The following is a 26,924-nucleotide window of genomic DNA, read 5'->3' as shown; positions in this document are numbered from 1 at the left end:
CCCTCCTTCCCACCCACCCCACAACTCCTTAACCCCCTCCCCACCACAATTACAACATATATATTTACTATCATGAGGCTCCGTAAGTATTATCTTCCTTTTTTTTAGCTCACCTTGAACGTAGTTCCAGGGAGCTTATGGGAAGCGCATCGTCTGTCCGTCCGCAAATACTTGCAACTTCTTCTTTGAAACTATACAAACAATTTTGATGAAATCTTACCACAACCCTCTTCACCATGTATGTACCAAAGTTTGCTCACGGCATTTAAAAAACAGGCCCTAAGGGAGTCTACAGGGGTTGCCCTTTAAAATATGTATTTGCTTTCTTCTCTGAAACTACACACACAATTTCGATTAAACTTGACCACAACGTTCAGATGATCGAACAAAGTTTGTTCACGCTATTAAAAAAAAAAAATCAGGATCGAAGGGGATTTACGGGGAGGGGAGGGGGGTGGTAGCCCCCCAAAATAGAAATTTGCTATAACATTGGTTCATTGGTAGGTACATTTATCTGATTCTATCCCATATTGACCAGGTGAACACCCAGGGGTATTGCCCCTATGTTTAATTTACTCGCTGGTATTGTTTATGCAAACCATTTCTGAGCATGCCTTCCTCAAATATAGTCCAACATGTGGTTGTTTCTTCGTGTTAAACGTGTTACTCATGCCAAACAAGTCTCCGTCTTTGCAACCATCCTTACCACTGGGATACTCAGGGTGGCATTTTTTGAGATCCAGGCAGGTTCTCGCTGGATGGTCCCGTGAACCATCAGGCTGAAAGATCACGTTAACCTGTACGCTGAGAGACTTGATGGTTGCCTGCACCTCTTGTTTGCGGATGTCATTACTCATACCATCGTCGGACACGGTCAAACCGAGAAACGATCCGTAGCTGCTGGAATCTCCAGAAGGACCTGGATCTCCAGGTGGCCCAGGCAGTCCAGGATTACCCTGTTCAACACACATTTGTCTTCAGTTGACAGCAGAAGTTACTGTGCTTGAATTAAAACAAATGACCATAGTAATACATATGTAGTTCATAGCATCAGAAATACTGTGCTCATCATGGTGAATACAGAGTGAGCTTAATACACAGATATTAAGAGAAATGCTTTCCTAAAGTAAATCCAAAACAATCGTGTCAATGCCCATCAATCTGGACCTACTGCAGATCCTTCATTTCCAATTTCGCCTGGAGGACCTTTTGGCCCAAAGGGACCAAGTGCACCTGCCAACCCTTCTTGTCCAACTGGTCCAAATGGTCCAGGATCACCCTGTAGAGGAAAATAATTTCAGTCAAACGGTACGATCACCAAGAAAAAAAAAAATTTTTCATAACAGGTGAAGAAAAATCTGGCTGAAAGCATGATGTTCACAAAGCTACGAGCATTAACCATTACTCAATCGGTGCACTCTTTGTATCAAACATTCCATCACCGATTTGAATGTGCATGAAATCAAATCCACATTAAAGTAGAATGGTACATTGTGGAGAACAGACCTCCACCACGCTGAACAGTTCATGTTTTGTATCCCACTGATAGGTCGGATCTGAATCCAGACATGAACCAAAATCGAATCGACTTGTTCTCGTCACCGAACCAACTCGTCCACATCGTTTTGTCATAACTCATTCAGAACTTTTAGAGATATCATGCTATGCATAGTTGTTGGCCCCATCTCTTAATGGTGAAGAATCACTTATATTGTCAATTATGAAGATATATCCAGATTGTAGACAAACAAACAAACAGACGGGCAGACAGACAAACAAAAACAAGCAGTCATAGACTGGTACTTACGAAATCGTCAAATTGACCTCTGACCTTGTCTAATAAAAGCTGTCTCGAGAGAAGGTAGTGACGCAAACCAGAAGTTTATACGATGAATCTGTACCAAACCATCAAAAATCCTAACGTCGACCGAAGCAAAAATCTCCATTTCTCCACACAATTATTTTATATTATTTTATCAGTCACAAAACCGTAATATTCGGCCATCCACCAACAATGTTTACATAATCCGACGGCTCAGCGAGTCAGGCATGCGACGATAACCTTTATTGGGATAAAAAAATGACTTTTAAACACCATCTTTATCGAAAACACCGTCAGCGCGCACACGGAAAACTTTCACGTGATCAACGACGCCTCTGCTTGAGCGCACTGCACCACGTGATGACCCGTGATGCGCGAGTGAAATATTTTTTATACAATCTTAAAACGTCTCCAAAACATCCGATTTTAACAGAATTTCGACAACCGAGTTTTAAGCGTCCTTAGCGATCACAAAAAACCGAAGACAAAATTAAAATTGATGTTAAAACGAACTCGTAACGTCGAGCGAAGCAAAAAATCTCCATTTCTCCACGCAAAACCTTAACGTAACTCAACGATGCGCCTGCTCGATCGAACTGCATCAAGGGACGACCCGTGACGCGTCGAGTAAAATATTTTTTATACAATCTTAAAACGTCTCCAAAACATCCGATTTTTACCAGAATTTCGACAACCGAGTTTTAAGCATCCCAAGCGATCGCAAAAACGAAAGACAAAATTAAAATCGAAGTTAAAACGAACTCGTAACATCGAGCGAAGCCAAAATACTCCATTTCTCCACGTGAATTAACAGAATTATGTTTGACCTCACTGTGACCTTGACCTTTGACCGATTTTGACCAAAATCTAATCAGCACAAGCCATCACCCTCCTGAATCACGTGGTGTAATTTGACATTGGCAGCTTCTTCCGTTCTCGAGTTATCTTGCCTACAAACAAACAAACAAACAAACAAGCAATCAGAGACTGGTACTTACGAAATCGTCAACTTGACCACTGACCTTGTCTAATAAAAGCTGTCTCGAGAGAACGTAGCGACGCAAACCAGAAATTTCTACGATGATTCTGCACCAAACCATCAAAAATCGAATGTTTTGGATGTTTGACCTCACTGTGACATTGACCTTTGACCGATTTTGACCAAAATCTAGTCAGCACTAGCCATCACCCTCCTGAATCACGTGGTGTAATTTGGCATTAGTAGCTTCTTCCATTCTCGAGTTATCATTTTTTGGATGTTTGACCTCACTGTGACCTTGACCTTTGACCGATTTTGACCAAAATCTAATCAGCATGAGCCATCACGCTCCTGAATCACGTGGTGTAATTTGACATTGGTCGCTTCTTCCGTTCTCGAGTTATCGTGCCTACAAACAAACAAATAAACTAACAAACAAACAAGCAGTCATAGACTGGTACTGACAAAATCGTCAACTTGACCTCTGACCTTGTCTAATAAAAGCTGTCTCTGGAGAAGGTAGCGACGCAAACCAGAAGTTTCTACGATGATTCTGTCCCAAACCATCAAAAATCGAATGTTTTGGATGTTTGACCTCACTGTGACCTTGACCTTTGACCGATTTTGACCAAAATCGAATCAGCACTAGCCATCACCCTCCTGAATCACGTGGTGTAATTTGACATTATTAGCTTCTTCCGTTCTCGAGTTATCTGTACCAAACCATCAAAAATCGAGTATTTGACCTCGCTGTGACCTTGACCTTTGACCGATTTTGACCAAAATCTAATCAACACTTGCCATCACCCTCGTGAATCATGTGGTGTAAATTGACATTGGTAGCGTCTTCCGTTCTCGAGTTATCGTGCCTGCAAACAAACAAACAAACAAAGCAGTCATAGACTGGTACTTACGAAATCGTCAACTTGACCACTGACCTTGTCTAATAAAAGCTGTCTATTGAGAAGGAAGCGACACAATCCAGAAGTTTCCACGATGATTCTGTACCAAACCATCAAAAATCGAATGTTTTGGATGTTTGACCTCACTGTGACCTTGACCTTTGACCGATTTTGACCAAAATCTAATCAGCACGAGCCATCACCCTCCTGAATCACGTGGTGTAATTTGACATTGGTAGCTTCTTCCGTTCGAGTTATCGTGCCTACAAGCAAACACACAAACAAGCAGTCAGAGACTGGGACTTACGAAATCGTCAACTTGACCGCTGACATTCTCTAATAAAAGCTGTCTCCAGAGAAGATAGTGACGCAAACACTAAGTTTCTACGATGATTCTGTACCAAACCATCAAAAATTGAATGTTTTGGATGTTTGACCTCACTGTGACCTTGACCTTTGACCGATTTTGACCAAAATCTAATCAGCACGAGCCATCACCCTCCTGAATCACGTGGTGTAATTTGACATTGGTAGCTTCTTCTGTTCTCAAGTTATCGTGCCTACAAACAAACAAACAAGCAGTCATAGACTGGTACTTACGAAATCGTCAACTTGACCTCTGACCTTGTCTAATAAAAGCTGTCTCTCGAGAAGGTAGCGACGCAAACCAGAAGTTTCTACGATGATTCTGTATCAAACCATCAAAAATAGTAACGTCGACTGAAGCAAAAATCTCCATTTCTCCACGCAATTATATTATTCCTTAACGTAACTCAACGATGCGTCTGCTCGAGCGCACTGCATCATGGGACGACCCGTGATGCGTCGAGTGAAATATTTTTTTATACAATCTTTAAACGTCTCCAAAACATCCGATTTTTACCAGAATTTCGACAACCGAGTTTTAAGTGTCCCAAGCGATCGCAAAAACCGAAGACAAAATTAAAATCGAAGTTAAAACGAACTCGTAACATCGAGCGAAGCCAAAATACTCCATTTCTCCACGTGAATTAACAGAATTATGTTTGACCTCACTGTGACCTTGACCTTTGACCGATTTTGACCAAAATCTAATCAGCACAAGCCATCACCCTCCTGAATCACGAGGTGTAATTTGACATTGGCAGCTTCTTCCGTTCTCGAGTTATCGTGCCTACAAACAAACAAACAAACAAGCAATCATAGACTGCTACTTACGAAATCGTCAACTTGACCACTGACCTTGTCTAATAAAAGCTGTCTCGAGAGAACGTAGCGACGCAAAACAGAAATTTCTACGATGATTCTACACCAAACCATCAAAAATCGAATGTTTTGGATGTTTGACCTCACTGTGACCTTGACCTTTGACCGATTTTGACCAAAATCTAATCAGCACTAGCCATCACCCTCCTGAATCACCTGGTGTAATTTGACATTAGTAGCTTCTTCCATTCTCGAGTTATCATTTTTTGGATGTTTGACCTCACTGTGACCTTGACCTTTGACCGATTTTGACCAAAATCTAATCAGCGCTCGCAATCACCCTCCTGAATCACGTGGTGTAATTTGACATTGGTAGCTTCTTCCGTTCTCGAGTTATCGTGCCTACAAACAAACAAATAAACCAACAAACAAACGAGCAGTCATAGACTGGTACTTACAAAATCGTCAACTTGACCTCTGACCTTGTCTAATAAAAGCTGTCTCTTGAGAAGGTAGCGACGCAAACCAGAAGTTTCTACGATGACTCTGTCCCAAACCATCAAAAATCGAATGTTTTGGATGTTTGACCTCACTGTGACCTTGACCTTTGACCGATTTTGACCAAAATCGAATCAGCATGAGCCATCAGCGTCCTGAATCACGTGGTGTAATTTGACATTATTAGCTTCTTCCGTTCTCGAGTTATCTGTACCAAACCATCAAAAATCGAATATTTGACCTCACCGTGACCTTGACCTTTGACCGATTTTGACCAAAATCTAATCAGCACTAGCCATCACCCTCCTGAATCACGTGGTGTAATTTGACATTATTAGCTTCTTCCGTTCTCGAGTTATCTGTACCAAACCATCACAAAATTGAGTATTTGACCTCGCTGTGACCTTGACCTTTGACCGATTTTGACCAAAATCTAATCAACACTTGCCATCACCCTCGTGAATCATGTGGTGTAAATTGACATTGGTAGCATCTTCCGTTCTCGAGTTATCGTGCCTGCAAACAAACAAACAAACAAGCAGTCATAGACTGGTACTTACGAAATCGTCAACTTGACCTCTGACCATGTCCAATAAAAGCTGTCTCTCGAGAAGGTAGCGACGCAAACGAGAAGTTTCTACGATGATTCTCTACCAAACCATCAAAAATTGAATGTTTTGGATGGTTGACCTCACTGTGACCTTGAACTTTGACCGATTTTGACCAAAATCTAATCAACGCCAGCCATCAGCCTCCTGAATCATGTGGTGTAATTTGACATTGGTAGCTTCTTCCGTTCTCGAGTTATTTGCACCAAACCATCAAAAATCGAATATTTGACCTCAAGGTGACCTTGACCTTTGACCGATTTTGACCAAAATCTAATCAGCACTTGCCATCACCGTCCTGAATCACGTGGTGTAATTTGATATTGGTAGCTTCTTCCGTTTTCGAGTTATCGTGCCTACAAACAAACACACAAACAAACTAACAAACAGAAACGGAAGTCATCAATATACTTTCGGAATCTTGAGATTTCGTAAGTAACAAACATACAAACAAACAAACAAACAAACAAACAAGCACTCATAGACTGGTACTTACGAAATCGTCAACTTGACCTCTGACCTTGTCTAATAAAAGCTGTCTCCAGAGAAGATAGCGACGCAAACCAGAAGTTTCTACGATGATTCTGCATCAAACCATCAAAAATCGTAATGTCGACCGAAGCAAAAATCTCCATTTCTCCACGCAATTATATTATTCCTTAACGTCACTCAACGATGCGTCTGCTCGAGCGCACTGCATCATGGGACGACCCGTGATGCGTCGAGTGAAATATTTTTTATACAATCTTTAAACGTCTCCAAAACATCCGATTTTTACCAGAATTTCGACAACCGAGTTTTAAGCGTCCCAAGCGATCGCAAAAACCGAAGACAAAATTAAAATCGAAGTTAAAACGAACTCGTAACGTCGAGCGAAGCCAAAATACTCCATTTCTCCACGTGAATTTACGGAATTATGTTTGACCTCACTGTGACCTTGACCTTTGACCGATTTTGACCAAAATCTAATCAGCGCTAGCCATCACCCTCCTGAATCACGGGGTGTAATTTGACTTGGTAGCTTCTCCCTTTCTCGAGTTATCTTGCCTACAAACAAACAAACAAACAAACAAACAAACAGAAACGGAAGGCATCAATATACTTACAAAATCTTTAGATTTCTGAAGTAACAAACAAACAAGCTGTCATAGACTGGAACTTAAGAAATCGTCAACTTGACCTCTGACCTTGTCTAATAAAAGCATGAATCAGTCAGAAGCCCAAGGGGAGCTTGAATTCTGAATTCATTGTGGTCTACGATTTTACACTGTGGTTTGCAGATAATGAGTCCCAGACAAAAACCAGATTTCTTATAAAAATTCCATTTTTTTGTTTTTATTTTTTTTAAAAAGTGATTCAGTACCAGTAGGATATGCCAGATAATCGGTGTATTACTTTTCAGAAGAATCTGATCAAAGACTTATTATGTATATATATATATATATATATATATATATATATATATATATATATATATATATATATATATATATATATATATATATATATATATATCAGTAATTCATCGCTGTTCCAGAATTTCGACAACCGAGTTTTAAGCGTCCTAAGCGATCGCAAAAACCGAAGACAAAATTAAAATTGATGTTAAAACGAACTCGTAACGTCAAGCGATGCAAAAAATCTCCATTTCTCCACGCAAAACCTTAACGTAACTCAACAATGCGCCTGCTCGATCGAACTGCATCACGTGACGACACGTGACGCGTCGAGTGAAATATTTTTTATACAATCTTAAAACGTCTCCAAAACATCCGATTTTTACCAGAATTTCGACAACCGAGTTTTAAGCGTCCTTCGCGATCGCAAAAAGGTCAAGGTTGACCACTGACTTTGTCTAATAAAAGCTGTCTCTGGAGAAGGTAGCGACGCAAACCAGAAGTTTCTACCATGATTCTGTACCAAACCATCAAAAATTGAATTTTTGACCTCACTGTGACCTTGAACTTTGACCGATTTTGACCAAAATCTAATCAGCGCTCGCAATCACCCTCCTGACTCACCTGGTGTAATTTGACATTGGTAGCTTCTTCCGTTCTCGAGTTATCGTGCCCACACACACACACACACACACACACACACACACACACACACACACACACACACACACACACACACACACACACACACACACACACACACACACACACACACACACACACACGACAGAAGTCATCAATATAATTACGAAATCTTTAGATTTCGTTAGTAACAAACACGCACAGACAGGTGTCAAAATATAACCTCCATCCAGCTTCGGTGGTGGAGGTAAATATGATTTGGTTTGATTTCTCAGTTTGACTTCTCTGATATCTAATTAGGTTTGATTTGGCTGAAAATTTGATATATCAGCACACACTGCCTTTCCTCAGGGACTTTCTGGATTTCTTTGCCATGACAGTTTCATCCACTAAAATGCTCCCATTTGGGTCACTCAACAAAATCCGACAACAGCAGAGCACAGATAAACCATGGAAGTTGTTCAGTTATTTTCTCCTTTCTTGTGGATGAAAGGAACACTCATTGGTCTCATGTATAAAAAAGAAGCCACGTACAGTTTCCTGTTCATTTTTACCTTATGCATTTGCCTCATTTCATGGCAGTGATTCTGGAAGTTGGCAATACACACATTTCATTGCTCGCCTCTTATTATTATTTCCCCCCCCCCCCGCCAATATCCTCTCACCCTGCCCGAAACATCCTCTCTCCTCCCCCCCCAAACATTCTCTCCCCCACCCCCAACATCCTCTCTCCCCCCCAACATTCTCCCCCCTCCCCACTTACTTTCTCCCCCAACATCCTCTCTCCCTCCACCAACATTCTCTCCCCTCCTCCCCACTTCCTCTCTCCCCCCAACATCCTCTCTCCCACCCCCATCCTCTCACCCTGCCCGAAACATCCTTTCTCCTCCCCTCCTCCCAACATTCTCTCCCCCAACTCCAACATCCTCTATCCCCCCAACATTCTCTCCCCCTCCATACTTACTTTCTCCCCCAATATCCTCTCCCCCCAACATTCTCTCCCCCCCACATCCTCCCTCCCACCCCACATCCTCTCTCCCACCCCATCCTCTCCCCCCCACATCCTTTCTCCTCCCCAACATTCTCTCCCCCTCCCCACTTCCTCTCTCCCCCCAACATCCTCTCTCCCACCCCATCCTCTCCCCCCAACATCCACTCCCCCCCCAAAATCCTCTCTCCCCCCCCAACATCCTCTCTACCACCCCATCCTCTCTCCTCCCCCACATCCTTTCTCCCCCCCCAACATCCTCTCTCCCCCAACATCCTTTCTTCCACCCCCATCCTCTCCCCCCCCACATCCTCTCTCCCCCTAATATTCTCTCCGCCACCCCACATCCTCTCCCCCCTAATATCCTCTCTCCCACCCCACATCCTCTACCCCCTAATATCCTCTCTGCCACCCCACATCCTCTCCCCCCTAATATCCTCTCTCCCACCCCACATCCTCTCCCCCACATTCTCTCCTCCACCCCACATTCTCTCCCCCCATCCTCTCCCCCACCCCACATTCTCTCTCCCCCCCGCACATTCTCTCCCCACCCCCCGCACATTCTCTCCCCACCCCCCCCGCACATCCTCTCCCCACTGCCCCCTACATCCTCTCTCCCTCCACATCCTCTCCCCCCCCCACACACACAAACACCCCCCTCTGACAGTCAAACAAAATTGAAAATCAATCCAAACAGGAAATTTACTGTTTTGGCGACAACGTCATAAAGGACACAAACAACAGTCATGAATAACTAATGTAACGTGTTAAATAAGGTGGTGTAAAAGGCGGTGCATCAACGGTGATAAACTTCTGAAAAAAAGTTTGATTTTTTTCCTGTCGCCTTCAAAACTTTTATTTTATTTCAATTGAATTATGTACTTGAACACTGGAGAACAAAAATCATCTTGCTGGAACTTCCAAAAACCGCCAGAGCAGAACTTGCACAAAATATTGCGCCATTTTATGCCATCTCGACCCATCAACTGCGCCGCTCATGTTCTCAGCATTGGGGAATATCGAGATTCAGACAAAATGGCTGCTCATGGGAAATATAGATCGTGCTCTGTTTTCACCCCTTTCTGTCTGTCTGACTGTTTGTGTACAGGATATCTCAACAAGTTGTGGACGGATCTGAATGAAATTTTGTGGACAAGTTCAGTGTGTGACAATGACAAACTGATTAGATTTTGGTGAAGATCTGTATCCGGATCCGGATGTGATAATTTTTTAAGTGATTCTTCACAACCGATATATAGCATGATATCTCCAAAAAGTTGTGGGCGGATTCGGATGAACCCTGGTGGACAGGTTGGGTGTGTGACCACAACGAATTAATTCGATTTTGGTGAAGATCCGAATCTGGATCCGACGACTAGATTTTTTTAAAGTGATTCTTCACCATTGAGAGATGGGGCTCAAAAACAATATATGGAATGATATTTCAAAAAAAGTATTGGGCCAGATATGTTCTCATGGATCAGACACTACAGGGCGGAGGTATGCGCTCCACCGAGTGCCCTTGTCGTTCTCTCTGTATTCTCAACTGCATGCAATTTATTTTGGTAAAAAAGAATGCACCGACCACAATCACATCAAAATTTCTATAAAAGTGCGAGTTTCTAAAAGTTCAGCACATCAGTATATAAATGAATATGCTTGCAGTTATCCTATCCTGGAGTGTCTGCGATTACTCTGTTGGTTCTGTTTTCGGTTCTTACCCTGGGACCGATGGGTCCAGTTAAACCAGGAGGGCCAAGATCTCCAGGAGAACCCTGCAGAAAAAAAAACAACAAAGCAAAACCTTTGCAGGGCCTTCCTGGTGGCAAAACTCAAGCGGTCAATTCAAAAAGTTTCATTCAAATAAAATGGACGATTTCAAATATACTTCCCTAACATCACGTTGAAATGCTGTCAAACAGGATGGTGCAAAGGTTGCATACTTACCTACCTTTTAGCTATCTATCCTGGGTTTGATTTCCGACCTGATTATAAACTGTCGGGTTTGTGTTTCTTCGAAATGGTGTTGCATCACAAAGTGCACTGTCCTTGGAATGGACATTGAGTTGGGTTGTCTCATCTGCTAGCGTTAGTCCATGGACATTAAAGGTCCCATGGGTGTCTTTAGTGAAAAGTAGGTGAGTTATCGCCAGCACGTTGAACAAAACGACAAATTCTTACCAAAATCTGTTCTCGTTAAATGTCAGGTCTGGCCAGATGGTTTGTGAAAGACTTGGACAAATCTACCTCCTGTGGCCGACCCCACAGAAGGTAGGATTAATTGGGGCTGTTCAATAACTAGTACTCGTAATACTGTATCGACGATGTCATTGAATACAGCATGAAAATATATGTACGATACTCAAATGACACCTTCATCATTTTGCCCTCATCATGATAAAATATAATGATAAACAAACTAGTCGCTGACTTACCGGATTGCCTGGTATGCCGGATAGGCCTGAAAACCCACGGTGTCCTTTGAAACCTCTCTCTCCACGACTGCCCACTTCACCTTTAGCCCCAAGCGAGCCAGCTGGTCCCTGAAATGATGTTCGACAATTCAATGGGGTCCTCAAATCTATGAATTGTGCATTTGTTTCAGTTTGCTATTTGAATGCCAATAGTATTGAATGCAACATTGAGGTGAAATAATGAGCTACTTATTCATCATTAGGTCATGCTTACGGTGACATATGAGAACCAGAAACATCTTTGCATTTTTCCCAAAATTGGCTGTCACACGCAATCTCAAGCTGCAGACAAAATCGACATGTGATGCTTACCCAAGGTCCTCGTGGTCGGCTTGGACCAGGGGGGCCAGTGGGTCCAATAGGTCCCTATTAAGGAAAAACATAGTTTGTCAGGAATACTCTCATATTAAGGTGGGGCCCATGTTTGGCTACACTAATTATATTTCTCTCAAGACTTCCTTTGTAATCAACCTTAGTGTGCATTTTGGGAAAGGGAAGTAGCACAGGTTTCATTTAATAGCTGAGCTAGGCTTAGCCCTCCACTATTTGCTTCTTTAACTATCATCAGCCTGACCTAGTTCCTGCTCTTTTACTGGAAGGGCAGAAAACTATTAATCATCTGTGCCTAGTGGGTTTGTTGAGTAATAATAAAAATAGGATGGCACAAAGTTATATTGATACAATTATACAATCACATCGGTTGAAGCCATGCTGCAAGTGAGGATACAGAGGCATCCTCGACTGATGTTCTGGTTTGTCCATGCTATTTTGTCATGATGTTGGCATTCAACGATAAAGTCGAGTTTCATCATACTACATCACAACCTTTTCATGGCTAGGCCTCCTCGCTCTTTTTGAAGCCATCCTCCGTTACACGAAATGCCGGAACCAGAGCAAAATGTGAATGCTCTGTATTTCAACTGATTATATTTGTTCATCAAACGATTCCACCATCAGGCCATAATAAACTCTGTGATTGAATTGCTACCTCGACTGAGCTGTATGAATGATCTGTTGTGTGAATGATCAAGTATTTAAGGTTGCACCTCATTTGGCTCACTCAATTCCTATCTGGTCCATCTCCTGGACAAGCTACCCCATACTTTATAATGAAATATATCTCCCCCCCCCCCTGACCCTCACCACCTTCGTAGGCTTGGCTCATTGAGGTTTACAAAGGTTGGAATTACCTTGTCTGATACATATGGGCATGGTCCCTTGGCGACCTCCCTCCTCACTGGGAGTATAACACAAAGTGTGGGCGAACAACTGGTAAATAACCATCTCTAACAAAATTTTATTTGTGGTCTTGGTTTCCAGATCTTAACATTGAGACTTGTATCATCTTAGAAAATCCTGAACCCAGGGGCTTCATATGTAGTCATAAAATTCATACAGTTGAGATAAAGATTACTTTCACTTACTTTCAGCAAATTAATATATCTAATTAAATTAAAATCACTCCTTTCTCCGTCTGTGGCACACACAAACATCAGCCGGGCGATGCAAGCCTCTCAAATCAAGCACCTTCCTTACCTGTAATCCCGCCTCACCATCCAATCCAGGAAGACCTGGAGGTCCAGTGGATCCAGGAACTCCAATTAGACCTTGAAGTCCAGAACGTCCAACATCACCAACATCACCCTTAAACACATTAAAGCATTACACAGTATGATAGCAGAATGATACATTTGTAGAATTGAGTGATAAAGAGTACAGGTATGATTTTCAGGTTTTAACTTGTTTTTGGTGAAAATATATGATGATCGTAATTAAGTCCATATTTTAATATCCAGTTTCCGGAGGGTCTGTTTCCATTGCACAGATTGAATGAGCTGACTGTAAATATTGAAGTTTATCCCAAAATCAGGTTATAGTAATACAGTGTGAGCACATACACTCTATAGCCTTTGTTAGCCTGTGTGGGACAAGGACCGTGGCAGTTGCCACCATCTGAAGCCATCTGAAGCAATGGCATGGTGTTCGAGGTTTTCCTCTTTTGCGATGATTGTCTTTTTGTTCAAGAATTTCAACTTCACCTTCACTCATCAATGTCACCTGCCTATTTATTCTTCAAGTCAGTACTCTCCCAAGACCTACTTTCGAAATTACTATTTTGTGAATGTGTATTTGACCAGAATTTAATTGCAAATCTGGTCTGCTAATTGCATCGTGAGACATGGCACGTGTGAGCGTCCACCTCCACCCAAGGATTAGAGCAGGAGAATAAAGGTTTTGGTCGGGGTGTTGGCTCACAATGGTCTCCTGTTTCTCAAAAGATATTGCATGGGATCATGTGACGCTGAGTTTCACCGCCCTCGGTTATTCCCTCCTCCACTTACCTTTTTTCATCTTGCTCCTGCTTTTTATGCTCATTGTTGTTCAATAACTTAACATTTGTTTGCTCGGATTTCTTTATTATTATAATTCAAACTTTCACGTGATGGCAACAGTCATTCCAGATGCCATTTTCTGCTACTATCATATTTTTTGTGAAAATGTTCTCCATGTAAAGAACCCTGATGACCAATTACCTTTCTTAAAGTAAAAGTGTCACCGACTGGCTCAAGGTTGAATATAAGTTTTTGCTTAACAGTCAGAGGAGTGAAATGGCTCGTATGTTATTTCCATTCACAGGGTGATTACTCATGGAACCACAGCTACAAGCTGCTTTACGTTTGCAGAAACCCGTGTTTGTGCCTCAAATGGGATGCAAGATCAATAACACCAATGAAGGCATCTAGGTATGTTGACAGAAGTGTATTTCTAATGCTCGACAACTGTTTTGGGGTCTGCTTCGATTTGCAATTCGAATGCTAATTGGAACAGAATGAAATGATGGTTTTAGTGTCAAAGCACATTATAATGGACTTACATCAGGTCCGTTGAGTCCAGGCTTTCCTCGATATCCCTCAACTCCAGCATCACCCTGAACACATGGCATTCCTCTCAAGCAAGTAAATCTTCATACCATGATACAACACTTAGAGTAAACTTTTCAAAGGATGAAGCTGTGCAAGACAATTTGAATGAAAATTCTGAGCCATCAAAATTTTACAAAACACAAGTTTGACAATGAAGACGCAGTGTGAACACTCCTCATTTTCATAAATGCCAAGGTGAGCCAATGAAAAAAGCCAAGAATTAAACAAGGTTTCGGAAAAGCGATGATAATAGAAAACCTATACGCCAAGAAAACCTATAGAAAACCAAGACACCAAGGTGAACAACAAATAGCCAATATCTTGTGAAAAAAGCCAAGGAGTGATCACACTGTGAAGACATAGAGTTCACTAAAAATATGCTTTTTGCTGAAGAGTGGTGTCTGACATGGTTGGGCATATGTGGAGGATGGCGGAAGATCAGATAGTCAGAACGGTTGAAAGGTGGATGCCGGAAGGAAGGAAGGAGACTAAAAGGAAGGCTGAAGAGAAGATAAAAGGATGGGATTAAGGAAATGGCTAATCAGTGAGAATCCAACACCGAGAGATGGAGGTTCAGGATCGGAAGCTTTGCATACAAAGGATCCAATGAGGGGATTTCAGCACCGAACCATCGGGAGCATATTGAATAAGTGAAAGAAGTAAAAGGAACTTCGTATTTGAAGGAGGAAGACACTTGTGGAAGAACCTGCATAATTATTCAGTCAATCAAGTGGAAAAAAAATTGCCAAACCGAAAACGAAATTCAGAATAAATGAGATTTGTTGTGAAGTATTCCCAAAGCCCTCTCAAACAATATATCAAAGTGTTGATAAATGTATATGTGGCAAAAGTGCTAATTTACATACATCCAAGATGGCTAAACAGTGGCATATTGATGCCAATATAGCCCAATAAATATTACATTAACAGGATGAATTATTCAAACGAGCAGAGTACCCGCCCTTCGGGCGATCTTGTTCCAAACATGGCACACGTACTCCTGACGCTATTTGGGTGGTGTCTAGGCAACTGACAGCTCTATCTATGCAAAAAAAAAACCCCCCAAAAAACCTCAGGTTTCGTGCATGAAGCAAAAACATACCTACTGCTAATAATTCAAAACTTCACAGTACTGGACAACATGGGGACTTGTAATACCCTCCCCCACCCAGAGGGGGCGCTACACGATACACATTGACAGAGAATTTATCCCCCCACCTCCCCTACCCATACCCAGACCACCAGCAAACATAGAAACACCCCATACATTCATTGGGGTCACGCTGATGGGGGTAGCAAGTCTGGATGGCATCAGCCCAGAACTAGGAGGAGTAGCGGGACACTCAAACACACACACAAACACCGGTCCGTGAATTATAGTAAGGATAAAGATGTAAGCACACAAAGCTTTGGACAATATATGTTCTTACTGGATGGTTTTTGGAAGACGACTGTCAAGCTGCAATGGCCGGTCACCCGACGACACGTTTATAGCTGCAAAATATGGAAATGTTTGGTCTGCCGTGAACTTTCCCACCTGGATTTCTCCCAATAGCAAATCATGCCAGACTCAATGTTCGGGATTGCTCCACATGTTGGTCGAATCCACATCTCTACTTCCACCTGAATCAAAGTTCAGTTTTCCCGAACCGGATCCGTCATGTTTTCTGTTATATTTTCGTCTCTGCGTGGTATTTGTGTTTTCATCGGATATTCTCCTTGATCAATCGTGATTGTTGGCAGTATTTTGTTGAATTTGTTCCTTATGTGCAGCCTTAGGCTTTTTCGGATAGCCGGAGCTTGTAATCATCTCGGTTTTGAGGTTGTTTTGTCCATCCTGTTTCTTGTGCATACAGTATGTACCTCCAGCAAATGCTCCATCTTTGTACACTGCATCCAGACATTTATGATTTCTTCAAAACAAGGAACCATGTTATTCTGAGCAATGATTGCTACTATGCTGGGCTGTCATCAGATTTGGGAATTAAACAAGTGAAATATGAGAAGCATTGAACAGGTAACGAGAAGCAGGAAGACGGCAGGTGCATTGATGTGGGGTTGGGGAATGGCTGAGTCTCAACACACACACAATGGCTGCTGTCCATGCCAGCATGTACTGATGTAATTGGTGCCATGTAGGACCTCACAGACACAACTTACTTCACAAGTGATCAGCATGAAAATGTAACAAAGGCCAGGAAGACCAGATACGACGATGACAACCTGGCTCTCCTTGGGTTCCTTCAGGACCAAAATCCTTTTGTTCTGGATACATCTTGACTGCGTAATATTGTCAACGGTGTTACAGATGATGACACCGTGACTGCTCATAAAGCAAAGGAAGTGGGTACGGTAACAACATTCTTAAAACCATCGTGAGGAGCAATGTTCTGGAACACCCATTCAATAAAAATAATCAGGTAGTCTCAGTGAGCCGCAAGCTTGGTGTTGGCTTCGTAGTTAAGGTGGCTGGTTTGGGATCTTAGGGTCCTGTGTTCGAGCCCTGTTGGCTACTGATTTAACACCAGGTGGGGTTGACTCAGCCTGTCATCCTGAGGTTGGCAAACTGAGTACCACTGCACTGGTATAGGGGCACAGCATTATTGGCATAGTTGTGCCCCAAAAAACACGATAGCTGCCATGTGCAAGAAAAAGAAGAAGTGAGCCACAATATGTCTGCAAAAGTTGGTGGTGAGTCTATCCATGTGGATCCTGAGTTGCTTTTTCAGCATTTGCTTCAAGTTGCAGGCAATGTTTCTGAAAATATTGACGAAATATTCAAATTTGAACTCTGCAACCATCCATCATCTCTGTTGAATTGAAATGGACTTCAAGGCTCTCGGGAAAACAAGCCATTACTTGCTGGTGCAGCTTCATTGAATATGCGATGACTGACTGAGATGCCTGCACCAAACGAAGAGAAATGCATTATGTGCTTGATGGTGACTCATTCAACAACGACCATGGAAACACAATGCAACATTTGACTGCATTTGCAAGAACTATGTCGATTATGTTCATCACAACTACAGCAGCTCCACTTTGTTTCAGTGATCAAAACTCAAAAGGTGTTGTATGTGTCCAAGTGAATTTTGTTGGACACATGCCCATCAACACAAAGAAAGAACATTTATTGGCCAACAGTACGAACAAATAGAATTTCATCCTCATTCTCAGTGAGAAGCTGAAAGAAAATGGGTTGACAACAATCGATGCAGAAGGTGATGCTGACCTACTCATTGCCAGGACAGAAATATATTCTGCTTCCAAATATACGACTACTGTCATAGGAGAAGATACGGATCTCTTCGTGCTATTGTGCTTCCATGCAGAAATCAGCTCATTTGCCAAATTCTCCAGGTCAGAAGGAAGACACACCACAAATAAGTTATGGATTTGGAACATTAACTGGCTGCAGAATGTGTTGGGTCCAGAGATGTGCAACTGGTTGCCATCCGTGCATGCAATTGCCGGATGCGACACCACATCACGCTTGTTTGTGATTTGGAAGGGAGCGGCTCTCGATAAGTTGATAAGTGAGCCAAAGTTCAAGAAGCCAGCTGAAGTGTTCTCCAGTGAATCTTCTTAGGATGACATGATCTCTGTTGATGAGAAGGCTGTCACCTGTTTGTGTGGAGGTCATCATGGTGAGGCCAACAGGTGCTTACCCAAGGTGTCCAGAAGCATCATTACTGTACAGGTGCACAGTCCTCCCCAACCCCTTTTCCCACAGCAGTGGCTACATACTTTGACAGCTCTCATATGTATTTCCAAGTGCAGCAGCAGTGGATGGGGAATTCTGACAATTTGGATACAGAAGAGCAGGGATGGCTTCAAGTGAAAAAACATGCAAAACAAAAGATTTCCCCCTCCCCCCAAAAATGCAAAACTGCCTGCGATACACAAAGGTGCTCCAGCAATAAGCATGGACAGTTAGAATGCTCAGTTGCGTGTGGTGAGTGCAAGAGTGTCAGCTGCAAAAATTCATCCATGCTTTCAAAGAAAAGCACACGTGAGGAAATTGGAGACACAGACACAAACTTATGGTCGCATCATCAAAACCAAATAAATAGACACCAAGATCTTTCCAATGTAGACTTCAATCGTTCAACTCAGATGTCTACATCTACTTTTGTTTTGTAAATGCATATTTGCAGGGCAATCGACAGGCATTTTGAGAAATGGTATTTAGAAATGGTATGATCCAGGATATTTAGATGGCCAAGATCTTAATCAAAGTATCCAATATGTTATAAGGTAGGTTTTGGGGACGAGTTACAGTAAACCACAATTATTTTCCAATTTCTTCTTGATCAAATCATAGAATGACTGGACTATAAAGGATGACAAGACAAACAAGAGGGGGAGCACTCGGTAGAGTGCAAAACCTCCACCGCCAATACTGCTCGGTCACTCAAGTGAACCTGATATCCTATTCATTCAATTTGACATCAACAGTGCTCACAGAGTTATAGTTTGCAACTTTCCCTTTTACTTTTAACTTTTACATACTCAATTCATTCGTCATAGCTCGATTCCTTGAGATAGAAATTGATTTTACGTGGGTATATCCACCTGAAGTTCCAAAATCAGCCGCAATTATAATTTTGACATGTTTTTTGTTGGAAATCACTGATAACATGTAGAAATGAAAAAAAAATCGAAATTTTGTTGAAAAAAAAGTTGCAAAAATTTTTTTTTTTCTCCAACAAATTTTTTTTTTTGGGGGGGGGGGTTGGAAATCACTTAAAACATGCAGAAATGCAAAAAATAAAAATTCAAATATTTTTTCAAAATGGCCGCCATAGCGGCCATTTTGGATTTTGGAGCAAGTCTACAATCTAATGGCCTGATCCTTGGACCAGACCTAACCCCCCCCCCACCAAGTTTCGTCGAAATCCGTCGAGTAAATAAGAACAGAGTTCAATTTGTTCGACCACTTTATTAGCGTGGAACGACAATAATCAAACAAGTATTGAACAGGTTGAAACGCCCACAACATCCCTGGCTCCGGCTCAGGCTGCGCATGCGCACTGGCACAGGGGAACGTCGATATGTAGAAGTACCGTAAAGTACAATGTTCTCTATCTCCCTCCGAGTCTTTATTATGTTAATAGATAAAGGCTGAGAAAATATTAAGTTTAATGAATGAACAAAAGTTGATATCGCCCATCGTGTGACTATTCCATGGAGTAGTCCTTGTGCCAGGCAGGCACGCTGGTCGCTCTGGTGGATCGGCGTTGACCTATTGCTGGTGCTGGTGGTGTCACATCGGGCCCCAGTGGGGATGGGGCTCTCGGGGTTTCAGGGGCCGATGGTGGCATCTGAAGGATCGCGCGCCTCGGTGTGCCTCGTCCTGGTGCTGCTGGCATGTCTGAAACGGGTGTCGTCTTGCGCCGGGGTGTGCATACTGACGTCAGTGCCGGCGTGGGCCCCGTTGGCGTCGCAGATGTCACGGGTTCGCTGTCGAGGTCAGGCAGTTGCGGTGTTACAACGGGTGCAGGTACAGTGATGCGGGTTGCTAGATCATCATAGATAGACCGGGGTGGCAGCTGGTCATTGCGAACTGGGCTAAACTTGCGCAGGAATTTCCTGTTCCGAAGTGTGACTCTGCCCGAGCCGTCGATCTTGATCACGTATTGGTCGTGTTGGCGTACCTCCACGATACTGCCTGTCTTGTCCCATTTTTTGGGGTGGAATCCTGTCTAGTTCTGCACGCGGACTAGGTCCCCTACAGCAAGTGGCGGAAGGCGTTTGGTGTGTTCTGCCCAGGTGTCGGCTGTGCGGATATGACGTTTGCGGAGGGCCTCCTCCCTCGCTTTTCAGGGTCTCATGCCAAGTGTCGTGCGGTCTGTACTTCCCGGGGATAATTGGGATGAAATCGCGTATCGGGCGGCCAAAGACACACATTGCCGGGGAGATCTTCGTGTCAGGGTCAGGCGTGTTACGATATTGTAGTATGGCTCTCTGCACAGCGTCAGTGTCAAGTTCTCCCTGCGGGCTGGTGTTGTCCGTGATAAGTCGTTTCATTGTCTTAACTCCAATCTCCGCGCGACAGTTGCTGTGAGGGAAGGCCACCGATGACAAGCGGTGGTGTACGCCCCATCTGTGCAGGAATGACCTGGTCTCGGTGGAGGTGAACTCCGGTCCCCCATCCGACGCGAGCTCTTCTGGTGTCCCGTACGTCACTAAGGCGCGACGTAAGTGGTTTATGAGTCCGGCGGCGCCACCCGTCAACTTTGAGATGATCGGCCAGTTCGAGTATCTGTCCACCGTCACAAGGTAGTGTGCACCCCTGTGTACAAAGAAGTCCGAGCACACTGCCTGAAAGGGGTAAACGACCGGAATAGGTGGAGTTGGTGGCGCTCCAGGCTGTGATGGTGCCATCCGGTGGCAGTGTTCGCAGTTTTTCCGAGTGGCGCTGATGTCGGCCGACATGCCTGGCCAGAATACAGAGGATTCTGCGCGGGCGGTCATCATTGATACGCCCTGGTGGGCAGCGTGTAGGGCGCTCAGCACATCGCCGCGGAGTGAGGGTGGTATGACTACTCGGTCCTTGTATAGGATCACTCCATCTGTTGATGTAATGTTCTCGCGGTACTGGTGATAGTCGCGAATTGTCTCTGGCATCTCGATTTTTGAGTCGGGGATGCTGTTCATTGTCATTCTCTCCAATATGTGCATATCGCCATCGCTGCTGGTGGCTTCCCTGACGCGATCCCATGTTACTGATCGTAATGATTCGAGGCCCGCGGCGCACCATGCCAGGTTGTCCTCCTCGACGTCGTCGTCATACTCCGGCTCAGTTTGGCGTAGGAGGGACAGGACGTCGGTGTGCGTGCTTGGTTGGAGGTGGGTCGCTATGGTGGCATTGTCATCTGGAAGGTTCATGAGTGGAGGTCGCGTGGTGCCGACCGGCCTGCGCGACATGGCATCTGCCGCCTTGTTCTTCATGCCCGGGATATGTATGATGCAGAAGCGATAATGCAGGGTCTTCTCCTTGAGGTTCCTGAGGCGGGGGTTGGATATGTCGTCAAGTGCTCTGTCCGAAAGGAGTTTCAGCAGTGGTTTGTGGTCTACCGCAACGATCAGGTTCTCGCAGCCCAGTACGAAGTAGCGCGCCTTGTCCAAGGCGTCCGCGACTGCGAGAGCCACGCCCTCTATGGGCGCGTATCTGGATTCTGCCGCGTGTGTAAATCTGCTGCCGACCAGGGTTATTTTCCATCCATCAGTACAGCAGAATGGTCTAACTGGCACGCATCGGCAGTGCTTTTGAAGCAACCAGAATGCGATTCCCTCCTTCGACCAGTCCGTGGCGATGCATGTTGGCTTAGTTTTGTCAAATATGCAGACACCGTGTTCGATTTCTTGTACGATCACGTCTTTCGATTCGCGGAATATGTCCTCTAACTCCATGGACCACTGGAAGCGTTCTCCACTTTTCAGGAGCTTCCGGAATGGCTGCATTCGTTCGGCCATACTAAAGGCGTATGCCACTTGGTTGACAAGCCCGAACCACGATCTGACGTCGGTGATGTTACGCGGTTGTGGGAAATCGTGGATCGCTTCCAGGTAGCGGCTGCACGGTCGCACGTCCGTCATGGTGATGGTGAAGCCCGCGAAGTCCACCATGGGTGCGCTGAAGACAAACTTCTCCGGGTTGAGGATGATTCCATTCCGGCCGCATATATCCAGCCATTGGACCGCCTGGAAGTAGCTCCCCTCAATCGTGTCTGACCACAGTAGCGTGTCATCTACGCACTTGGTCTTGTTACCAATGTCCGCGATGATCTCATCGTATCGTCGTGAGTAACCATCCCCCGATGCCATATACCGGTAGGTACCGGTAGCGCCCCCATGGAGTGATGAAGGTCGTCTTGTGGCGGTCGTCCTCGTGTAGGCGGACGCTATGGTAACCGTTCCATGCGTCGAATACTGTCTTGCGCTTCCCGTTAGGTACGCGTCTCGCCTGGTGGAACGGGGATTGGGTGTGGTGGGTCTCGCAGAACGCATGCTTGTTCAAGGCCTGAAAGTCGACGGTGCGTCGCGGCTTGCCATTCTTTTTCGCGCAAATTAGCATGCGGTGACACCATGTCACCGGCGTGCCGATGGGTACTTCCTCCAACACGCCGAGCCGAACGTCCTGGTCGAGGCCTGCTTTTACCTCATCCTGACAATGTATGGCCACAGAGATGGGAGTGTGATGGGCAACCGGTGTCGCGTTCTCACTGAGCATAAGACGTAGTGGCGGGCCGGTCATTCTCGGTAGTGGCTGGTGTGGGCACGTGTTGAATGTGCTCTGAGCATACATCCTGAGTAAATGTGACTGTAGTGCCTCTCTGTTGGCCTCAGTCGCTGGCATGGGGAGTGCGGTCGGCTTGGTCGGCGGCTCCGCGCGTCGCGGGCAGTCGCACAATTCCGAGGTCGTCAGATTCACCTCTCCGAGTGTTGGGAATCTGTCCGAGATCATTCCCAGGTCCATGCAGGCCGCACGGGAGAGGAATATGCGGTCTGAAGAGTCCGTCACGTACGCGATTTGGCGAGTCTCCAACCTCCGAGCGTCGTCACTGTTACCGGCGAATCTGACTACCACGGCTCCGAGGATACGAATTCCTTTGTTGTTTGCGGCCTTCATGGTCATGGATACAGGTATGAGGTCCTCAGTACTCAGGCCCATTTGTTGGACGACTTTAATGCCGATCAGGCAGCTCTGGCACCCCGTGTCTGCCATAGCGGGTAGGGTTACCGCGCGGGTGTGTTTCAGGAGGTTAAAACCCAGCGCTTTGTAATCCTCGTGCTTGTTGGTGAGAGTGAGGTTGACGTATGGCTGTGGGTCGGATATGCGTTTCATCCACTTATCACACATATCATCGTACAGGTGGTGAGCGAGGGGAAGCGCGCGCATTTCATCCTCTGTGCTGGCCATGGTGACCGTGCATAGCTCGACGAAGGCTGCCGTCTGTTTGTCGTACATCCCGTCGGTCTCCTTAGATGGGGGTCTTGCCGATCGGCCGCCCAGGCACGCCTTGTCGAGGTGATTCTGGCGGTCACACTTCCGGCACTTTTTACCGTATCCGGGGCACTCGGCGCGTCTGGCGCGCCATTGAGGCGTTTTGCCGTGGCCCACCTCGCCGCAGTAGATGCATACTCCTTTGGGCTTGGCCTTCCGTTTTTCTGGCCTGGCTCCTACTCTGGCACGGACGTCCTGTCGCTTTCCCCGCCGATACGAACTACTGATCGCGTCCGTGCTCTGAGTGTCAAGCAGGCGCGATGCCGAGCGTTTTCCAGACTCTTTGGCCTCGATATACTCTATCATGTCCTTTAATGGCATGTCCTGGTTCTTCTCACTGAGTAGGTCAAGTTGTATTGCTTGGTCCGCGATGCCACGGGCAACCACGTTGCGCAATATCTCTTCGGTGAAGTCGTTGACCTGATCGCACCCCGCCTTGGTGCACTTCATTTCATACTTGCACGTGTCCGCCTGCCCTTTGATGCGGGCGTGGAACGACCGGACGGGCTCCTCGTGTCCCTGCCGCATGTTAGACAGGGCCACTCGAGCCACCATCGTGTTCTCCGTCCGGACGGCGAGCGCCTTCATGGCGGCGAGGACGTCTTCTTCATCGCTGCCCACGAGGCTCCGACCCGCCGCGCGAGTGAGGTCCTTTCTCAGCTCCTCCTCACAGCACTCCAGTAGCTGCGCGACTATGTCAGGTCCGACAAGCTTCGTACCTGTTTTGTATTCGCCCCAGCGGGTTATGAAGTACGACCAGGCCTCGCCCGTTCCGGCCAGTGCTATGGAGGGACGCTTGAGTTTCTCCATCTTGGCATTCGAGCTCGCCGCCCTGGGGCGGCGACGTGCACAGTGGCGTGTATACTCAACATGGCGGCCACCACTGCCGCCTCTGCGTGTGTAGCCATATAGTCACAACCCTCGATCGGGCACTCTGCTTCCACCGGCGCCATAGGAACAGTTATTCTGGAGTAAACGTTCTATTTTCGGTGATGCACACGTGTGTACAGTGTCCTGGGGGCGAAGATTGGGTACAGAACCCGAGAAATCCAAACTCACTGTCGACGTTCTCGTGGTCCGTTTTCACCCAGTCGTGTCCTCCTCAGCACCGACGATCTTTACTCGACTGCATCAAGTTGTTTGATTATAAATAAGAACAGAGTTCAATTTGTTCGACCACTTTATTAGCGTGGAACGACAATAATCAAACAAGTATTGAACAGGTTGAAACACCCACAACATCCCTGGCTCCGGGTCAGGCTGCGCATGCGCACTGGCACAGGGGACCGTCGATATGTAGAAGTACCGTAAAGTACAATGTTCTCTAGTCGAGGAGTTTTTTTCCGTAATACTGTTCACAAACAAACAAATAAATAAACAAACAGAAAGGGGTGAAAACAGTAACCTCCGATCTCCGATGGCGGAGGTTAACGAGCAAATGAAGATATCACATCAGAACAGGAGTCTGAGGGGCCACATACTTGCATTTATTCCATGCCAGCAAAGGTACCTGGTGTTGCCTAGCAACTCTGGGTCCCTCCTCCCACCCTTTCCCTTCTCCTGCCTCCTCCCACCAATTCCCTTACATAACTACAGGGTGGGGCAGAAAAACGGGAGATTTTTTTAAAACTCAGCAATTAAATAAACATTTTGTATTTGCTTAATTCCAAGTATGCCATCTTAATGTACATAGCATGTTGTTTATTTCTTGAAGATCACATCCTCGAGGTGACCTCCGTCTCTGCACAGGCATTCCTCGAGTGTTCCACACATTTCCCATGACGTGGCGTCGCATCTCCAAAGAAATTCCGGCAATTTTTTGATGAAGTCTTTCTTTCAGCTCTTCAATATTGTGTGGGCGATGTGTACACTTTGCTTTTTAAGTGCCGCTATAAAAATAGTCACATGCTGACAGGTCTTGGGACCTTGGAGGCCAAGTGATGTCACTATTCCTGCAGATGATGTGGTTATGAAAATGTAGTCGTACGGCAGCCATTGACACTGGTGGTGTGAGACATTGTGCCATCTTGTTGAAACCAACTGGCCTCATTAACTTGAGGAAACCTTGTAGCTGGTTGATCAGTCAAAAAAGTTGTGATCATGTTGGCAAAGCGATTCGGTATACACCTTGGGGTTTCCTTTCCTTTAGTGTACATACTCGTATATTGTTCGTGGTGCCGAACCCAGCTTGTTCTCCAACGACTGCAACCTAAGATTTGCACTTCACGAGTGTGAACAATCATACAGATTGTTGGCTACCAATCAAATGGATCTTTGTCAGTTGGGGTCTGTGACTTCCGAGTGACGTTACGGTGACCACATCAACAGCGAAATATATTTGAAACCTGCATTTCAAATATACAGATACAAAGTCAAATGAGGAAGTTAGTTCACCATTACACACAATGCCCAACTCCGATTCCCACCCAGTGTCCCTGTCCTGCCGGCTTAACTCACGCGTGTTCACCTTATCCACCGGGGCTGTCGAATGATCGAGTCCTGTCGCATCATTCTCACTCAATGTCCTTGCAGCATCTGCCGGGGCTGTCCAATGATTGACTCATGTTGCGTTGTTCTCTCTCATACGCTGGTCTGGCCAGGATGATTGAAGAGCTCAAAGGAATTCTTTCCCGATACATAATCTTAATGAGTTTTAATCAACCTCATTATAATCGACTCCATGCGTTAACAACCACTCTGGACATTAACACCTCATTCACTCATCAGAGTTAAATTGAGCACGGGGCCGATCGATGCACAAGTCTCGTCACATGTCTCCCGTCTCTCTACACTTCCCTCTCGCGGGTTTATATGGTATCACAGAACAATCTCGTGCCTTGTAGGAAATGCGATTCTTGTCCACACTGGAAGTTTCGTCTGAGAACAATCCAGCATGTTCACAAATCTCACCAGGCAGTTTACAGTATAATACTGCCATCCACAATCAAAATTAGCTCATTACATCAAGCAGTTTGTATTACAATTCACCAATTCGTGCTACAGCATGTTAATGTCAATTTTAATTGTTCGTTTATCGGCAGTTACTAATGCTTAACCACAAATACCACAACCAATGCTTACTGGCCATACCATTTAGCTTTTAACTGACAAAAGCGGAGATCATTTTTTAAAATCTCCCGTTTCACTGCCCCACTCTGTATTTCGGGACTACATTTTGGTTGAAATGTGAAAAAAATTTTTTTTTTTTTTTACAAAGCATTGTATATATGGATCTACCCTTGGGGGTGGTGACAGGTGGTGGTTTGTGTGTTTTTAAGTTACGATTTGTGAGAAAATGACTGTTCAAAACCCCTCGTAATGTGCATCGTGAAAAAAGAAATGCAAATCTATGAAGTTTTATCACGATTAATATTGGGAGCGAAGAGGATTGGCATCACAAACAAACAAACAACCTCTCATTCGCTCTTACGAGAATATAAAAGATAACATCGCTCCAAGCTCATAATTTGAAAACTATAGCTCCTACAAAAGTGA

The 26,924-nt window shown here is 44.9% G+C and overlaps 1 protein-coding gene across 1 annotated transcript in view; it reads right to left on the bottom strand.

Annotated features, from left to right (window-relative positions):
* Nucleotides 1-26,924, bottom strand: part of LOC147022025 (uncharacterized) — a 233,652-nt gene that overhangs the window by 19,080 nt on the left and 187,648 nt on the right. The window contains exons 45-51 of the mRNA XM_085892576.1: nt 14,371-14,424; nt 13,032-13,139; nt 11,808-11,861; nt 11,457-11,564; nt 10,743-10,796; nt 1,172-1,279; nt 707-956 (exon numbers count right to left, since the gene is read on the bottom strand). Coding sequence (XP_085748702.1) covers nt 707-956; nt 1,172-1,279; nt 10,743-10,796; nt 11,457-11,564; nt 11,808-11,861; nt 13,032-13,139; nt 14,371-14,424 — 736 coding nt within the window. The remainder of the gene's footprint in view (nt 1-706; nt 957-1,171; nt 1,280-10,742; nt 10,797-11,456; nt 11,565-11,807; nt 11,862-13,031; nt 13,140-14,370; nt 14,425-26,924) is intronic.

Source organism: Eptatretus burgeri, chromosome 8, assembly GCF_056783735.1.
Source record: "Eptatretus burgeri isolate ZD-2024b chromosome 8, Ebu_testis_v1, whole genome shotgun sequence".
Taxonomy (NCBI): domain Eukaryota; kingdom Metazoa; phylum Chordata; class Myxini; order Myxiniformes; family Myxinidae; genus Eptatretus; species Eptatretus burgeri.
This window is presented reverse-complemented; position numbering and strand designations above follow the sequence as displayed.